This window comes from Neofelis nebulosa, chromosome 11 (genome assembly GCF_028018385.1).
Source record: "Neofelis nebulosa isolate mNeoNeb1 chromosome 11, mNeoNeb1.pri, whole genome shotgun sequence".
Taxonomy (NCBI): Eukaryota; Metazoa; Chordata; class Mammalia; order Carnivora; family Felidae; genus Neofelis; species Neofelis nebulosa.
In genome coordinates, this window is record NC_080792.1 from 40,746,007 (window position 1) to 40,761,151 (window position 15,145).

Genomic DNA, 15,145 nt, shown 5'->3' on the forward strand with positions numbered 1-15,145 from the left:
CAACTAGATGGACTGTATCTTATTTCCATGTATAAAGTAGTTAACAAGTGAAACATATGTCATGCTACTCTCTTTACTCATTTTAACAGAACAACTACAGACGAGGCCTTGAAAATACATTAATTGAGAGGTGTTAGGCTGCTTGTGATTCTACTCTTGTCTGTTTCATTCTAGGACATCTTCCTGATCATTTTGTCTTTCGGGCAAAAACAGCTTGCTAGTTGCCTTTGTTCTGCATTTGTCGGCCATCCTATGGTCGTCCTAAAGTGATACTTCTTTGGGGGAATTTTGTGGGTGTATGTGTTGTTTTAAGAGTGTAGTTCAGGTGTAACCATCATTCCTAGTTTAAAATACCATGCCTACTGTCTGTCTTGACAATTCAGAAGAAGCATCTCTTCCCCAAGTTGTAGGATTGTAACAATCAGAGAGGTGGGTTTTTCTTGGGAGTTTTCAAAATGAATAGGGATTATTTGCTCTGGCATTTTCTACCTCTCTGGAACCTTTCAAGTGCAAGTAATTCTAGTTAGCCAGGTTTGGGGGGGAGCTGTGAATTTTATCCGAAGTTCTGTCCAAAAAAGAACTATAATTTCGTTTGTTTCCTAAAATGTATAATACTTTTCTGTCATCTTAAAGAGAAGTCCTTGAACAAAAGTTAAACTTCTCTCCATCTCCCGAGGTGTTGTATGACTTTAGTCTTTGCGTGAAGAGACCTTCCACCCCGAGAATTGGGTGTTTTACGGTCTCGGTAAGATTGTTTGTTGCCTTTTATTGGTTAGAGTACCTGCCTTAATTAACCATCCCTATGTCCAGTTTTAATTCCCACTTCTATTCTGCTGTGGTCTGGTAACAGTTTCAATGGAATTTTTATTATAGGGGAGTAAGCATGCTGAGATATGGTCTTTCAAGGCTTTTCTATAAGCCCTAACATTAACATCATATTTTCTTGGCTGATCAGAGGCCTTGAGCTCACTGCCTTGTTCTTGACTATATTCCAGAGAGATCAGAAATTATCAATTATTGGTCAATCTAAATTTTGTCAGATGTAAGAAAAAAAATTTTTTTAATTGCGTGTTTTCTTTACCATGAGTCAGATGTCCTTTATTTTCAAGAGTCATTCAGAATGATAAATTGGATACAATTGTGAGGTTAATTATGTCAGTGTTTGAAGATAGCCCAGTGGCTTTGATTTTTGTTGTTCTTGTTGTTGTTGGTCTTCTGAGGTTTTGAGGCCTTGTCTGGAAAACGACCATTTGGCAAGCCCTCTGCCTACCACTGCAAATTAAATCATTGCCACGCACTTCTCCTCCTTGCCCTATTTCCTGTTTAAAAAGAGAGAGGAACGCTCAGGATTGACATTTGTCTTAACTCTTCATGCCTGTTGTTCCTCATTTTCTGCCATTTTCCCAAAGAAAAGAGATACAAAAATTGAAGTTTGGGGGGAAATGACCTAATACTAATCAAATATTAGTTATTTGATCTAGCAGTCAGATCAATCCTGATTTTTTTTTTCAAGAGTTGAAATGTTGACCTCTGTAACATGTTTGATCTTTAGAACAACTGTTCTTAGAAAACAGATTATCTGTTGCCAGAGCTGTCTGTGGGTGTGGGTGTGTGTAAAACTTTATATCAGTGTTTTAAAATGTGGCTTGACTATGGGGTATTAATTCCGAATGGTATTATGAACAGTAAAATCCTGATAGTTTCCTGGATTAGACCTATTAGAGTTGTTTAGATAACACACTTTGAATTACTTCCTCTCAGGAAACATTGAAACTGGAAATGTTAAGCAGGCACGCATACCGAAGCACTTAGACAGAACGCATTGTTTCTTTTGCTCTTAAAAAAATAAAAAAGGAAAGAAATTATGCAAATAAATCACATCTGTGGAAACCAGAGGAGACTGGCTCAACTGCCAGAGGAAGAGCATTCATTCAGGAGATTCTTCACCCGTCACCAACAGTGACCACAAGATCGGTTGGGACGTTAGTCTCATAATTTATGCAGAACTCATTGCTGGCATTAATGATGCCATCAGGGTTGGGAGCGTGGAATTACAGATTGTACTCACATGTGTTATACATTTTTATGTATGGGAGTAGGAGTAGCTTCCTCTAGAAGTATACACATACACAAGAACGTAGACAAAACTGTTGAATGTGCCCAGAGAGTGACATTTAGTAAGGATAATTTTGAGCTGTTTAAACTGTGCACGTCCCGTCTTGATTTGTGTCTCACAAGCTACACGGACGTTCGCTTTCAGTTCTTTTCGTGTGTGGTACTCACTAGACCCTATGATTTCTTCATTCTAGAAGGTGTATGCTTATAAAGGTAAATTAGGAAAAATATATTAAGTTGATTTAAAGGTCTAGAAAGAAACATATGCTCTGTTACTCCGTCGCAATTGAGAAGCTCCTTGGATGTTAACTGGAAATAGTTTGTTGTGTGAGTGAGTGTGTGTGTGTGTTTCTCAAGTCTCATGAGAACCCTTTCTCTCAACATCCCTGTCTCCATCCTGATCCAAATGGATGAACTGCCAAGTTTTTTACAAAGTTTTACTAAAAAGGAAGTACAGCAGTGCATCTGAGCATTTTGGAGGCCAGTCTGCCTTAAAACGGTATATTTTTTTGAATCATTTCAATATGTTCACTTCCTTTGGGATGTAACTGTAAGGATATTTCAGGCCCTATTCTGACATTAAGTTTTATTTTGGGATAACACATTGAATAAAAACTTGAGCAATTCTTCAGTACAGAAGAAAGGATAATGCTTAAAGTAGTGGTTAGGGCTTGAAAACAGTAGTAGGTAGAAATAGAAGCCAACGTGAACCTACACAGAGGTGAAAGTCAATACGAAACAGAATTATTAAGAAGTTAAGTGTTTTTATGGGGTGCCCGGGTGACCCAATTGGTTAAGAATCTGACTTTGGCTCAGGTCATAGTGTCACGGTTCAGGAGTTCAAGCCCTACATAGGCACCAACCCCACGGTCTGCTGTCCACGCAGAGCCCTTTCAGATCCTCGGTCCCCTCTCTCTCTGCCGTCCCCTGCTCATGCTCACTCTCTCTCAAAATAAATAAAAGAATTTAAATGTTTGGGGGGCAACTGGCTGGCTCAGTTGGTAGAGAATTCAACTCTTGATCTCAGGGTTGTGAATTCGAGCCCCAAATTGGGCACAGAGCTTACTTTTTACAACTTCTTTAATGTTTTTATTGTTCATAAAAGTAATATTAATGGCCTCTATTTATTGAGAACTTACCACTGTGGGAAGTTGTTTACATACACTGATTAAGCTAGTAGAGTAGACGGTAGCGGTAATGTTCTCATTTTGCCTGAGGTCACCTCATACTAAAGGCAGATACAAACTCAGCTCATAACTTAGTTAATAGTTTTGTTCCAGTTAATTTCCAAAGGCCATAGATCTTTTCATTCATCTATCCCTGGGCTCGGCAAACTTTTTCTGTAGAGGGACAAAGAATAAATACATTTGTGGTGGGGCACCTGGGTGACTCAGTGAGTTAAGAGTTCAACTCTTGGTGCCAGCTCAGGTCTTGATCTCATGGTTGAGAGTTCAAGCCCCGCATTGTGCTCCACACCCAACATGGAGACTACTTTTTAAAAAATTTGTTTTAGTTTGCGGGCTTACAGTTACCATTGCACCCACTCAACACTGCCATTGTAGAGTGAAAGCAGTCGTAAACTGTGCATAAAGGAATGAACACAGCAATGTCCTAATAAAACTTTATTTACAAAGTCAGATGGTGGGCCACATTTGGACTATGCACAATAGTTTGCTGACTTCTGATCTGTATTATTGTAAACATAGCTAGATGCTAGCTGAAAATAAAAGCCTTAGGGATAAACTAAAAGTAGAATTAATAGCAAATGAATCTTCATAGGGACTCTTGGTGACCAAAGTCAAAGAATAAAGTAACTGAAGCCTTGAGGCTATAAGTCCTGTGGGAAAAGAAAGTCAGCCCTGATATGTGCCAAATACTGTAATTTATAAATGATTTATTAGCTTAAAAAAAACTCTCTTCTCTGGGCACCTGGGTAGCTCAGTCGGTTGAGCATCTGACTCTTGATTTCAGCTCAGGTCATGATCCCGGGTCGTAGAATGGAGCCCTGCATCAGGAGCATGGAGCCTACTTACTCCCTTGCTCCCTCTCTTTTTAGAAAAAAGAACAACCTAATCTATATTCTTTAAAACTCTCAAGGTCATAAAAAACAAGGAAAGACCAAGAAACTCACAGAATAAAGGACTGGATGCCTTGTGATATCCTGGCTTGATCCTGGAACAGAAAAAGGAGATTAGTGGGAAAAAAATTAATGAAGTCCAAATAAAGCTTTGTGGTTGACTTAGTAGTCTTGTATTAGTGTTAATTTCTTAGTTTTGATAATAACGTGCCACGGTTCAGTAGTATGTTAACAGGAGAAATTAGACAAAGGGTTTACAAATTTGCACCTTTTCTGCAAATCTGAAATTATTCCAAATAAGTTCATTTATATTTATTTTATTTTATTTTATTATTTTATTTTTGTTAGAGAGTGTGCAAGCAGGATAGAGGGTCAGCAGGGTGGGGGAAGAGAATCTCAAGCAGGCTCCACGCTCAGCACAGAGACTGATTCGGGGCTCCATCCAGTATCCTTGGGATCATGACCTGAGCTGAAATCAAGAGTCAGATGCTCAACCTACTGAGCCACCCCGGCCCCCCAAATTGTGCTTATTTATTATTAATTTATTTATTTAGATTCCTAAACTTATTCCAATATAGACGCCCAGATGAATACAGAGTCTGAAAGTAAATACAATTAAATTGAGGTCTTGTTAAAAATAATAGCAACACTTAATCTGAGTCACCTAAAATGGATTTTGGGAGCCTGAACTACCATTAAAATAATATTGTGCTGGCATTTATGTTCTGATAGTGCCTGCTACAGAGAAACGCACTTCACTAACAAGACAATGGAGCTGTTTGTTTTCTATAGCACTAATAGGGATTGACAGATTGCTGTTCCAAAGTTTAAAATTACATAGAATGACCTAGAATAGTGGGTAAGAAACTATTTACAGAGATTGCCACTGCCAGGTTTTCTAAACACACACTGATGATTACCGCTTAGTAAATAACATGAACATTGCTGGTCACTTTACCCAGATGCTTTTTCAGTAACATAAAAGAAAAAAAAAATCTATCTCCAGCTTAGTATAAATGAGCTTGATACGAAAACCTGACAAAGATAACATAATAGAGCTATAGACTAATTTCACCTGTGACTGAGATACATAAGTCATAGAGGAAATAGTATCAGAAGAATCATGTAGTGTAGTTTTAAGTGCACCATGCTCATAATTATTTCAGGCATGTAGGGTTGTTTCAATATTTGAGAATCTACTCATATAAAACATAGCACATCAAAATTAAAAATAAACATGACTATTTTATTGGATACAGAAATGGCATTTGATTAAAAACATTTTTAAAGTTTCTTTGTAGAGGGGCACCTGGGTGGCTCAGTTGACTGAGTGTCCGACTCTCTTGATTTCAGCTCTTAGCATGATCTCACAGTTGTGAGGTCGAGCCCCACTTCAGGCTCTGCAATGACAGCGTGGAGCCTGCTTGGGTTTCTCTCTCTCCCTCTCTCTCTCTCTGCCCCTCCGTTGCTCTCTATCTCTCTTCTCTCTCAAAATAAATGAACCTTAAAAAAAAATTCTTGTAGAAACATTTAGAAAACTAGAATTGGTAAGACACATTACTAATATGATTTAAAAAAATCCATGTCAAACCATCAAATTCCTCATTTGATATTAAAATACTGATGATATTCATATTAAAATATGGAACAACACTCTCACCACCATACTGTTGTCAGGGAGAAGGGTTGAAAACTAAAAAAAAAAAAAAAGATAAAGTTTGCATTGGTTACGTAAGATTTAGTCACTTAAGAATTTCAAGGTGATCAACTGGAAAAAACTCTTGCAGTGAGATTCCTGGACATAGGGGATCGCAACAAATCATATGCAGCAAGTACAAATGAACAGCAATGTTCAGGGATCGACAACAAAGGCAAACTTAATTAAGGAAATAAAATCTCAATAAATGATGAGCATTGTCATGTGCTTATTTATAAATATGATGATGATGTCACTCCTTGCCAAAACAGCAGGTAGATTCACTGCCAATAAAATTACCAATGCAAACCATAGACAAAATGATTGTGAAGTTCATCTGGAAAAATAGGCAAAAATATCTAAAATTTTCTTAGTGTCCTGTTTTAACTTTTTTTTTAAGTTTATTTATTTTGAGAGACAGAGCAGAGGAGGGGCAGAGAGAGAGGGAGAGAGAGAACCCCAGGCAGGCTCCGTACTGTCAGCATGGAGCCTGATGCAAGGTTCGAACTCACAAAAGGTGAGATTGTGACCTGGGCCAAAACCAAGAGTCGGACACTTAGCCGACCGAGCCACCCAGGTGCCCCCTGTTTTAATTTTTTATTTTGAAATACTTGCAGTCTTAAAAAAATTTTGCAAGAAAAATAAAAGATCTCCCTAAATACAATAATAACAGATCACCCTAAACACCTTACCAGATTCACCAGCTTTTAACATTTTGCCACGTTTGTTTCATCATCTTCTACCCCGTATATACACATATACATACACACATATAACTTATATTTTTCTGAATCATTTCAGAGTGAATTACATACATTATGCCCTTTCCTCCTTAATACATCAGTGTATATTTCTAAAATAAGGATATTTTCTTATGTAAAAATAGTATATTTTTACATAAGTGATGTGATACTCTACAATCCATCCAAGATGTACTTCATAGCATTTTTTTCCCTTTAGTTCAGAATCCATTCCAGGATTGCATGTTGCAGTTATGTTGCATTTTGTCTTTAATTCACTTCAACCTGGAGCAGTTCTTCAACCTTTCTTGTCTTTCATCACATGGATGTTTTTCAAGAACATACACCAGGTATTTTATACAATATTCCTCAATTTGGGTTTGTCAGTTCTTTCTTTGTAATTAGGTAATTAGATTCTAGTAATGCAGTTGCAGGTGGAATGTTCTATAACTGAGGTCCTAAAATCAGGAATCACATCCAGAGGCACACGACATGGGGATCCCCCTCTGGTTGTATTAAATTTGATCACCTGGTCAGAGCGTTGTTAAGTTTCTCCAGTCTGTAGTTACTTTTTCTCCCCTTGCAATCAGTATGCATTTTGAGGGAAGACACTCTAAGACCACTCACATAACCTACTCAAACTCATCCTATAAATTAAGCTTTCATTGATATTTCTTGTGTAGACCAATCTTGAATCCCACCACTCCTGTGCATTTGTCACCTTACCCCCTTCATTTTTTTCATTCATTCCTCATTTTGATAACAGTGTGGATTTAGGCATTCCTGCTTTGTTCAATAGATTATAATTCATTGCAGTCTTTATGTATTATGATGCTCAAATCATCCCAGATTTGGCCAGTGGAGGCCAATTCAGGCTGACTCCTGTGTCCTTTTGACATGTTCCCATCATGTCGGGAGCACTTCTTCACTTTCTGGCACAACAAAATGTCCCAAGCTTATCTTATACCTTTCCTGCCCTAGTCCTGGAATCAAGATTCCTTTTAGTAGGGAATGGTTTGGGACACTATGTATATTCGGTGATGTCTTTACTTCTAATCCCTTGGAAAGAACAAAGCTAAGACATAGATGTGTGCGAGCATGTACAGTTTCCTAAAATTATGAGTTAATACCAGTACCTCCCAATTTCAGTCAACCCAGCGGAGTTCTTTCTTACCTTTCTTAGTTCCACATTTCTGTCTTCCCTCCACAGTGAAAACTCTGGCTCTCAAGAGAATATGTTTACTCATTTGTTTATTTTTACAATATACATAAATGGTCTCAGAATCCCTATGTCCATTCTCTTATGCAAAACAAATCTACCTAAAAGAACACCATAGTAGTTGGTCTTTTTTTCCCTACTGGCAATTTATGTCAAAGCATTTTAAAGTTACTTGGATGATTTCTCTGTCTCTGTCCCCTGTGTGGTAAGTTTTTCTTTGAAATAAGATTGGATTTATCTGTTTCCATTTGCATTCAGCTTTCAGTTTCTTTTAAATTTTTGTTGACTTTATTTTATTTTTGGAATATGTTGGAACATTAGCATATCTCCTAAACATTAAAACTCGATAGCAAGGCACACTCACAGAGGTGTCCCTCCCTCCTTACCTCCCTTAAGTACCAATTTCATTGTTTTCTGGCTTGTTTTTCTTGTATTCCTTTTTTTATATATATAAAAATAAGCAGAAAAATATATACTGATTTTTTTTCCTTCTTTCTTAAATGAAAAGGTATATTGTATAAACTTTTATGCACTTTGGGTTTTTTTTCACTTAATATATCATGGAAGTCATTTCATGTTAATTCATTGAACTCATTCTTGTTCTTTTTTGCATACATAATACATTTTGTGTTTGTGCCTCAGTTTATCCTATCAATTTCTTATGTTTGGGCATTTAGATTGGTTCTGGTATTGTACAAATACAAATAATACTCAGCTTTGTGCATTTGTATTTTCATACTGATGGAGGAATGTCTTTGGGTAATTTCCTAGAAGTAGGATTGCTGAGTGCAGGGATAAATGGGTGCATAGTTTGGTTAGATATTGTCAAATTCCCCGCCATGGGGAAATCATTTTGTATTTCCACCAGCTATGAACAAGAGTACCTGTTTCCTCATAGCCTCCCCAGCTGAGTATGAGTTCAAGCTTTTATCAGTGTTCGAGATAAGACGCGGTATCTCAGTATAATTTTCATTTATTTTTCTCTAATTATAAAAGAAGTTGAACATCTTTTCCTTGGTTTGAAGTCTGTTGTGCACTTTTTTTTAGTGAATTGGCTTTTTATGACTTTTGCCAGTTTTTCTGGAGGATTTTTGGTCATTTTTTTAAAAGTTGCTTATGTAGGAGCACCTGAGTGGCTCAGGTCCATTAAGCATCCAACTCTTGACCTCAGCTCAGGTCATGATCACACGGGTCGTGGGTTCAAGCCCTGCATCGGGCTTTGTGCTGATGATGCAGAGCCTGCTTGGGATTCTCTCTCCCTCCCTCTCTCTGACCCTCCCCCACTTGTGCGCACACTCTCTCTCTCAAAATTTAAGTTGCGTATGTATTAAGGGTGTTAGTTCTTTACTTGCAGAAATATTGCAGATATTTTCTCTCAGACTGTTACTTGACTTTTGACTTTGCTTCTCGTTTCTTGCCACCCAAAAATGTTTTCAGTCAGAATAACCACAAATGAGGGCTTTTGTTATCAGATCTGAAAATGTAAGATAAAGACGTAGAAATTGAAACAACTTAGTTATGATGAGACAGTAGGCAGAAAGGTCATTAAGATAAATGGCCCCAAAGTAGATACAAATATAAGTTACAATGAATGTATGTGTTTTATAATTTTTTTGATTTTTTTATTTGGACTCCATGCCCAGCATGGGGCTTGAACTCACAATCCTGAGATCAAGAGTCGCACGCTCTACCCACTGAGCCAGGCAGGCACCCCATGTGTTATATAAATTTAGTGCATGATCAAAGTAGCAGCACTTCAAATACGTGATGAAAATAGTTATTTAGGAAGTATACTGGGCAGTCATTAACTGTTTAAAAAATGAAAGTGAGATCTCTACCTTTCATAATCCATCAAAGAAATTTTAATTAAATAAGTTAAATAGTTAATAAATGAAGCACCATCAAAATACTAGAAGAAAATATTGGTTAAATATATCAGTTTTTCTCAATCTCAGCACTACTGAAATCTGGACTAGATCATTCTTTGCCATGAAGGATTGTTCTGTGATTGTGGCATGTTTAACAACATACCTGGCCTCTACCTGCTAGGTATAAGTAGCACCCTCCCAGCCATGACAATCAAAAACATCTTCAAACTTTGTCAGATGTCCCCAGGGCCTGGAGAATGGGGACAAAATCACGCCTAACTCAGAACCAATGATTTGTATTAACTAGTAGAAGCATAATGCCCAAGAATGAAATTACAAAGGAAAATTTTGAAAATGTTTGCTACATAGGAAGACAAACCTTTAGCACTTAAAGAAGTTATAAAGTTGAAATTCAAGCAACAAATTGAAAAATATAGAGCATAAAGGACATTCACATTACATGAAAAGTAACAGGTAAGATGACCATCCCATTAGCAAAATGGGTGAAGGACACAGATAGACAGTCACAAAGAGACCTAAATAGCCACATAAAAAATACCAAAACATATTCACTATCCTAATAGTCAACTGAAGCAAATGGAAATAAAATGTGAATGAATAAACGCAGGATGCATGCTTTACCTTTAATATTGGCAAATGTTAAACTTCTTTATCCTGAGTATGGAGAGGCAGGTAATTTCATAAAGTGGAAGAAGTATTTGATAAATACTTCTGTGCTTTATTTGATAAACCACAACAGCAAGTACATATTAGACCTCTCAAGTGTATATATAGCTTTACCCATGCAATTCAACTTCTGGGCCTTTATCCTAAGGAAATAGTTGAACTGTAAAAAAAATAAATAAATAAAATAAAATTCGTTGCAGTACTATTTACAATTGCCAAACATTGGGAAAACTCATCGAATAATAAAGAACCAGTCAAAAATTAAGGCACATCCCCAGATAATCAAATACAGAAGGTCAGTACATGAGAAAATGAATATAGTGAGAAACGAAACAAGAAAACTGTGTGTGTGTGTTCACAAATCTCTGAGATAGACGACACGTCTCATTTCTCTTTTTCTCTTGTTTATATAAAATTGTTAACATAGATTATCTTTAGTGGTAAAACTATAAAATTTGTTCATTTTTACATCTGTATTTTCTAATATTTCTTCCAATGAACATGAGTAGAATAAAATTCAAGAACAGGGAGAAATAAAACATGTTTACATCCTCTGTCCCAATTCCAATTTCAGAAAGTTTCATAAAATTTTAATACTAAAAAATAAGGAATTTTCTTACAGTGGTGTTCATGGAAGCGTTTTTTATAACTGGAAAAGACAGAATGATGAGATTAATGTCCCCAAATAATTATTCATACGATAGGCTATTCTACATAGACAAAGAAACTGGAAGGATGTTTATCAAACCATTAACCATGGCTGTCTCTGAATCAGGCCCATGGGTGTTATTTTCTTTTTGTGTCTTTTCTCTGTGCTTCTCAAATTTTTATTAATGAACAGATTGCTTTTTTCTTCAGAGCAGAGTGTGTTTTTAAAAGGTTAAATGATTATCTTCGTGTTATTGTTAACCATATAAATTTTATACAAGGAATGTTAAAATAGCGTTTTCCTCTGTATGTGTGCTCGTGTATCTTAATGGCAAGTTGTCTCCTTCTTTGTGGGAATGGACTAAGGGAAACTAACCTAAAATTTGATATATCCTATTGTAGGTTGCTTCGGGTGAGTGCAACGAGGACACCGAAGTTTACAACATCACCCTCTGTACTGGGGATGAACTCACTCTAATGGGGCAGGCAGAAATCTTGTATGCAAAGACTTTCAAAGAGAAGTCACGACTCAACACAATCTTCAAAAAGATTGGGAAACTCAATTCCATCAGTAAGCTGGGCAAAGGCAAAATGCCCTGCCTCATTTGCATGAATCACCGGACCAATGAAAGCATTAGCCTTCCATTCCAGTGCAAGGGCAGATTTAGCACCCGGAGTCCCCTGGAGCTTCAGATGCAGGAGGGCGAGCACACCATCCGCAACATTGTGGAGAAAACCAGGCTCCCCGTGAATGTGACTGTGCCCAGCCCTCCCCCCAGGAACCCCTACGACCTCCACTTCATCCGTGAGGGGCATCGCTACAAGTTTGTGAACATCCAGACCAAGACAGTGGTGGTTTGCTGTGTGCTGCGGAACAACAAGATCCTCCCCATGCACTTCCCTTTGCACTTGACCGTCCCCAAGTTTAGCCTCCCAGAACACTTGGTGAAGGGAGAAGTGTGGCCCGAAACCCTGGTCCATCACTGGCTGGGTATCTGCCAGGAACAGTTCGACATCGATGAGTATTCCCGGGCTGTCCGAGACGTGAAAACTGACTGGAATGAGGACTGCAAGAGCCCCAAGAAGGGCCGGTGCTCTGGCCACAACCACGTGCCCAATTCGCTTAGCTACGCTCGCGATGAGCTCACCCAGTCCTTCCACCGGCTCTCCGTCTGTGTGTATGGCAACAATCTCCATGGCAACAGCGAGGTGAACCTTCATGGCTGCAGGGACCTGGGGGGAGAGTGGGCCCCCTTTCCTCATGACATCCTGCCCTACCAGGACCTGGGTGACAGTGGGAGCGACTACCTTTTCCCGGAAGCCAGTGAGGAGTCAGCAGGCATCGCAGGCAAGTCAGAACTCCCGTACGAAGAGCTCTGGCTGGAGGACGGCAAGCCCAGCCAGCAGCCCCTCACTCGTTCCCTGAGCGAGGAGAGCAGATGCGATCAGCCCAGAGGTTCTGTCCGGTCCAAGTGCGCAGCCTCTCCTCTTCCTGCCCCCGGAGCTCTGGGAGCGGCAGTGAAGTCTTCAGAGATCGCCCTACCTCCGCCTCCAGTGCCTCCCAAATCTGAAGCCGTAAGTCCCTTCTGTTTTTGAGTGATGGCACCCTTCCGTCTCTCTGCTCAGGCGCCTACTAATGCATCTTCTTTCCTAAAGAAAAGGAAAACTCCCCGATGGGAAAGTATCCGGAGAAGCAAATCTGCTTAATTTGGAGTGAAATAGAAATACTTGCCAGATTATTTTTACCAGTTAGGAGTCAGAGTGGTACTCTACGTTTGATGAGAAACCTTGAGAGTTTGTAACGGGAGGGGTTTAAACACGACTTTCGCTGCCGCCTGGAGAGCGGATAATAGGGAGGAGAGGGCAGACCGCGGGAGACCAGAGAAGAGACACATTAGAGTAATGGAGGTAGGAAATGATGAGGCCTGAACCACAGCAATTGGTAGCAGGGAGAAATGAGCTGCTTCAGAACATGTTTTAGAGGTAGACCCGAGTGTACTTACTGATAAATTGGATGTGGTAGTGACAGAAAGAGAAATCAAGGCAAACGTCTGCAGCTTTAAAGCCTGAGCAACAGAGTGGGTATTTAGAGCCAGTTACAGTGGTACAGACTAAAGGAAGAGTAGATATATTTGGGGGGTGGGAGGAGAGGGATCAAGAGACATCGGCATGATATGTAACCCTTTCCTGTATCCCTGAAGTTACATTGAGATCAAAGCACAGTAGGTGTGCCTGTGTATGTGCACACACACTCACACACCAGAGCAGAACCAGGAGCTGGAGTGGTTCTGTTTTAATGCCTTCAACATAATTCGTTCAGGGCTCCAAGGGTTTCTATCAAATCTTAATGTAAAAAGGTCAATACGGGACAGAAGAAAGGGCCCTTTGTTGTGACTGTATTCTTCGATTGACAGGCACTCTGAACCTCTGCTCCTCCTTTTTAATCATTGGAATTCATTTTCTCTGAATCAAGAAAGCATTAGAGACATAGGGTGTAGTTCTATTCACTTATTTGACATTGTCTATTGCAGTGGTTTTCTTGTTTTGTCTCTAACAGAAGCTTAAAAAAAAAAGGCTGACATGAATCACAATAAATAGAAGAATTAAAATCAGAATTCATCTGACTAAAACACAATGAGGGGCAGGGGTCTCCATGTGTCCCTCTTCTCTCTCTGTTCCTCCCGGGGGTCTCAAGACACCTCTGTGGAACCCTGCAGCTTTGCAGAACCTGGTTTCAAAACCCTGGAAACACTGGGTGGGATGTGAGAAATAAAACCATCAATAAGACTGGACTCTGCTATCTTTGGGTTTTATAGGGAAGTTAACAGATGAAATGAGATGACTGTCATACAAGTGAAAATATGATAAACAATAGAAGAGAGACATATACAGACAATGTGTGTGGCAGTCCAGAGGAGAAAGAAACTTCTGGTTGGGTGATGCATGAGATAAGCTTCATGGAGAGGATGACATTTTAAATGAGCTGGTAAATAGACATGAATTGGAAGAGCAGAGAAATGAGAAAGAAAGGCATTCCAGGCAGCATAGCACAAGCAAAGGTGTGGAAGCTGGAACAGGTGCAGAAAAACAAGGAGTTCTGTTGAGCCAGTGGAATAGGGTGACTAGGATGTCTGAAAGGCAGTGATGGCTGAAAAGGCTGGAGGCAGGTCATGGACAGCCCTGAACATCAGGCGGCACTTTGTACCAGGCGTCATGCTTAGCTCTCCACGCGGAGCCCTCATTGCTGCAGTTTCCTGAGAGAGAACCCCCCCTCTGGCTATTTGCTCTAGGATATAACCCCCCAGAGATATGACCCCCCAGAAACCCCCCAGCTATTTGCTCTAGGATATAATCCCCCGATCCGGATTTGCGCTTGCTCCTTGCAGGATCTTCCACAGACTTTAAGACACGAGCCCAAAGATCCCTGTACCCAGTAGGGGCCATGGAAAATTGGGAGGAAGTCTTGGTGAAGTTAGAGTCCTTGGCATTTTCATTCATGTCCGAGGATGTTCCTCTCCCCACTTCCCCCAAGAAAACAGGTAAAGGAGACACTCCTCCTGGAAAGTAAGGAGTTTTCAGTATGTCTCAACTCAGCTCTTTATTTGATGTTACTGGAAACTTGGAACCCTGATCTTCATTAGGGCTGTGACCATGCCAGCTGTTCCCATGCAACTTGGTCCTACTTGGCACATAGGGGGGGGCTCATGTTTGTTGACTGATTGATTGACTCATCCATGGTGGTCACACCCAAAGTCATTATGTAACTAAGTCTAGAAATAGGAACCTAGCGCCACTTGTTTGTTCTGTGGCATAATTGAAAGATGAGTAAGAACATAAATATTAAGAGGCTCTATCTTGACCTTGGTACTAAAAATGTGAGAGTTAAATTTGAAAGTAAAAGCCAACCTCACAGGAGAAGAAAAGATTTTGGTCTCCAGTCTTCGATATAATTTATTACAAGAGAATCTTTTCAGAGCATGTCCAGTGTTTATAGAATACTTTTTAAAAAACATTTTAAACACCTGAAATCACTTAATTTACTTGAAAAAATTAGGCATTTCAAATGAAGTCATATTTTTCTATTGGCTCTGTGAC

The 15,145-nt window shown here is 39.3% G+C and overlaps 1 protein-coding gene across 4 annotated transcripts in view; it reads left to right on the plus strand.

Annotated features, from left to right (window-relative positions):
* GAREM1 (GRB2 associated regulator of MAPK1 subtype 1) overlaps positions 1-15,145 on the plus strand; it is a 204,423-nt gene that overhangs the window by 169,504 nt on the left and 19,774 nt on the right. For all 4 annotated transcript variants that reach the window (XM_058692409.1, XM_058692407.1, XM_058692408.1 and 1 more), the window contains one exon: positions 11,453-12,625. In XM_058692409.1, the coding sequence (XP_058548392.1) occupies positions 11,453-12,625 (1,173 nt within the window). The remainder of the gene's footprint in view (positions 1-11,452; positions 12,626-15,145) is intronic.